The sequence below is a fragment of the Caenorhabditis briggsae genome, assembly GCF_000004555.2.
Source record: "Caenorhabditis briggsae complete genome, chrIV, whole genome shotgun sequence".
NCBI classification, from domain to species: domain Eukaryota; kingdom Metazoa; phylum Nematoda; class Chromadorea; order Rhabditida; family Rhabditidae; genus Caenorhabditis; species Caenorhabditis briggsae.
Genome location: NC_013487.2, coordinates 16,257,028 through 16,260,163, shown reverse-complemented (window position 1 = coordinate 16,260,163; position 3,136 = coordinate 16,257,028). Strand labels below are relative to the sequence as shown.

The window sequence follows — 3,136 nt, the reverse complement described above, 5'->3', positions numbered from 1 at the left end:
TGATATTATGATTAACATTTCATTAGTTGACAAACTTTTGATATCTTTTACAGAAACTGAGATAAGTCATTTCGAAGAAAACGAAAAAATCATCTATTTTGAGCTTTGCCCCCTATACTTGGGGTTTGAGCTCACATATCTCAGTTCCCGCAAGAGATATCAAAAAATTGTAAACTGATAAAATGTAGTTTATATTATCATAAACATTTTATTAATTTACAAATTTGAGATATCCTTTAAGGGGACTGAGATAATTGAGCTCAAAATGCAGCTTTGTTAAACCTACCTTTTCCGTAAGCTCGATTGCAGGTCTATACTGAACTCTTTACCTGCCAACTTTGAGGTCAATTATCTCATCTCCTATAAGAGATATCAAAAAGTTGTCAATCGATAAAATATTTATCATTTTATCATCAATACATTATCAGTTGACACAGTTTTGATATCTCTTATAGGAGTTGAGATAATTGAGCTCAAGTGCACCTATAAAGGGACCTTCAATTAGAGTACTCTTTGCCTTAAAAGGGAACACCTTTGTGAAGCTGTTTTTTTCAGGTTTTTGTCAGAATTTCAGATATATTTTTCAACTTTTCGATTTTCAATTTTTAACATTTTTTAACATAAAAGTCACCGCCGATGGCCCGCTGTCAATTTCCTTATCTCTTCCCAATTTTTATGTCTACCAGGAATTTCTGTTCTCCTAATCTCTAATTCTCTAATTCTCTCACTCTCTCGCCATATCAAAAATTGATAACCAACACTTCATTCTTTATATTTTCATCATGACATCCATCTCATTTTCGATGTCTCTCTCTCTCTTTTTTTTAAATCGATTTTTCTGAAAATTTTATATTTAAATCTATATTCATTCACCTCGAAACTTCTGGAATGCTCTTCAAATAGAGGTAAGCAGGGAAATTTGAAAAAAAATAGGCAACTTTGAGTTTTCGTATTTGTCTGAAAATTTCAGAGTATACTAGAGCTTCATTTTTGTAGTTGACACTTTATTGATAGCATTTTTAGTTTTTGAGATATCTTTTGATTCTTTAGTGCTAGGATTATGACTTTTATATCAAATTTTAGAGAATTTCATGGTGATTTTTTTGTTAGCACTTTCAATTATCAATATCACGATGCTTTCTCAGGAACCATTCAATTGACTGGAAAGGGATTACGCAGGTAGGTTAATATATGCTTTACTTCAATTATCTCAGTTCCCATAAGAGATATCAAAAATTTGTAAGCGAATAAAATGTTTGTGATAATATCAGCTACCTTTTATCAGTTGACAATGTTTTAGTATCTCATTAGGGAACCGAGATAATAGAGCTCAAAAGATGATGTTTCAGAACTTTGGACGCTGCTCAACCTGTATCAGACTTTTCGAAAAACTTTTCACATACTTTCAGCTCATTTCCAAGCCATTGGAAAAAGTCAACAAACGATCAAAAAAGCTGTGAAGATTGTTTCAAATCTGCATTAGAGCTCATGGGAACGCTAGAAGGTAGGTTAATATAGGTTTCGTTTAAGAAAAATTATCACGACTCCTATGAGAGATATCTAAAATTGATAAACTAATTAAATGTAGCTGATATTATGATGAACATTTTGTTAGTTGGTCATTTTCTGATGTCTTTCACAGCAATTGAGATAATTGAGCTCAAAGTAACTAAGCTTTCTTGGCGCTTCCCGCCCCCCCCCTTTTTGCGCCCAAGCGTCAATGGTATCTTCGAAATGACGTATCTCAGTTTGTGTAAAAGATATCAAAAATTTGTCAACTAATGAAATGTTAATCATAATATCACCTACATTTTATCAGTTCACAACTTTTTGATATCTTTCACAGGAAGCCAGATAATCGGGCTCAAAAAGCAAGTTTCGAGTGGGCGTGCGCTAAAAATAGACTAAATTCTCTAATTCAAAATTTCAGACGCACAATGGGATGGCTCATTTCAAAAAATCAGGATTTTGGTTGTTTGAAGAATGCAAATCGGAGTTTATGACTAAAATTTATTTTTTTTGTTTTATTAATTTTTTAAATAAATTTATTAAATGAAATTTTTACATAACATTTTTCCTGGAACTTTTTTTTTTACTTTTTTATTTTTTCTATTTTAACTTCCAAATGCTCTTGATATCTACCTAACAATCTCTATAGAGAGGACATAAAAACAGGAGACGCAGAGAAACAGAACACACCCCCACCCATCTTGCAGTAGTCATACCACCCACGTGCTTCTTTCCCCCGTAACTATTTTTCTAATAAACGAATGTTCTTGAAAATTAGCTCAATCGATAGGAAATTTGAAATAGATTGTTTTTCTTTTTTGAATTTCTCAAAAATTCCAAGTTTAACGTCTTCTAGCCCCTATTTTCTGTAGCGCACGCGACGCGCGCGCGCGGTTGCCCCAAGCGATGGCCTAGAAACCCCCGAAACCTCGGCCACCATATCATATGGGTGGTTGGAGGCGCTTTTCAAGCTTATCACTGTAGTTTAGGCTGGATTTTCAGCTGTTTTCGTTGAAATTTTGGCTAAAAATCCTTTTTTTTCCAAAAATTTTGATTTTTTCAGAAATAAAATGTCCAAAGAACCACAGTACTTGGTGCAGGCAGTTTTGGAGCATAGGAGAAATAAGAAATCGGTAGGATTTTGATTTTTTTTTGTAAATTTTCAAATTAATTGGAGTTTTAAGGATTTTTGAAATTATCTGAACATTTCAAAAAATTCAAAAAACATTTTTTTTTATTTTTTCAATTTTTTCTTTGTTCCAAAAATCCTGAAATTCTAAAAATTATACAAAATCTGAGAAAAATTTTTTTTTAATTCTAAATTCCTAAAAGGCCTCAAATGGGAAATCTCAAAAAATCCAAATTTTCAAATTTTTAAATTTTTCCAGAGAAAAAACGAGTACCTCATCAAATGGCTCGGCTATGATCATACGTAAGTTATGGAATCTTTTTTTTTTCAGAAATTGGAAAATTTCAGCCAAAAAAATCCGAAACTCAAATTTTCATTTTTGGGTCAAAAAACTTTTTTTCGAAAATCCAAATTTTTCATAAACCATCTGAATCCCCAAATTTTTGTGGACCTATTTTAACGCGAGTTATAGCCATTTTTGCATTCAGAAGAGACGCA

The 3,136-nt window shown here is 32.1% G+C and overlaps 1 protein-coding gene across 1 annotated transcript in view; it reads left to right on the top strand.

The window, feature by feature from the left end:
• Positions 1-2,579: 2,579 nt before the first annotated feature.
• Positions 2,580-3,136, top strand: part of CBG13888 — a gene marked incomplete at both ends in the record, with an annotated part of 1,839 nt that continues 1,282 nt past the window's right edge. Inside the window, 2 exons of the mRNA XM_002634740.1 lie at positions 2,580-2,642; positions 2,898-2,941. Of these exons, the coding sequence (XP_002634786.1) occupies positions 2,580-2,642; positions 2,898-2,941 (107 nt within the window). The remainder of the gene's footprint in view (positions 2,643-2,897; positions 2,942-3,136) is intronic.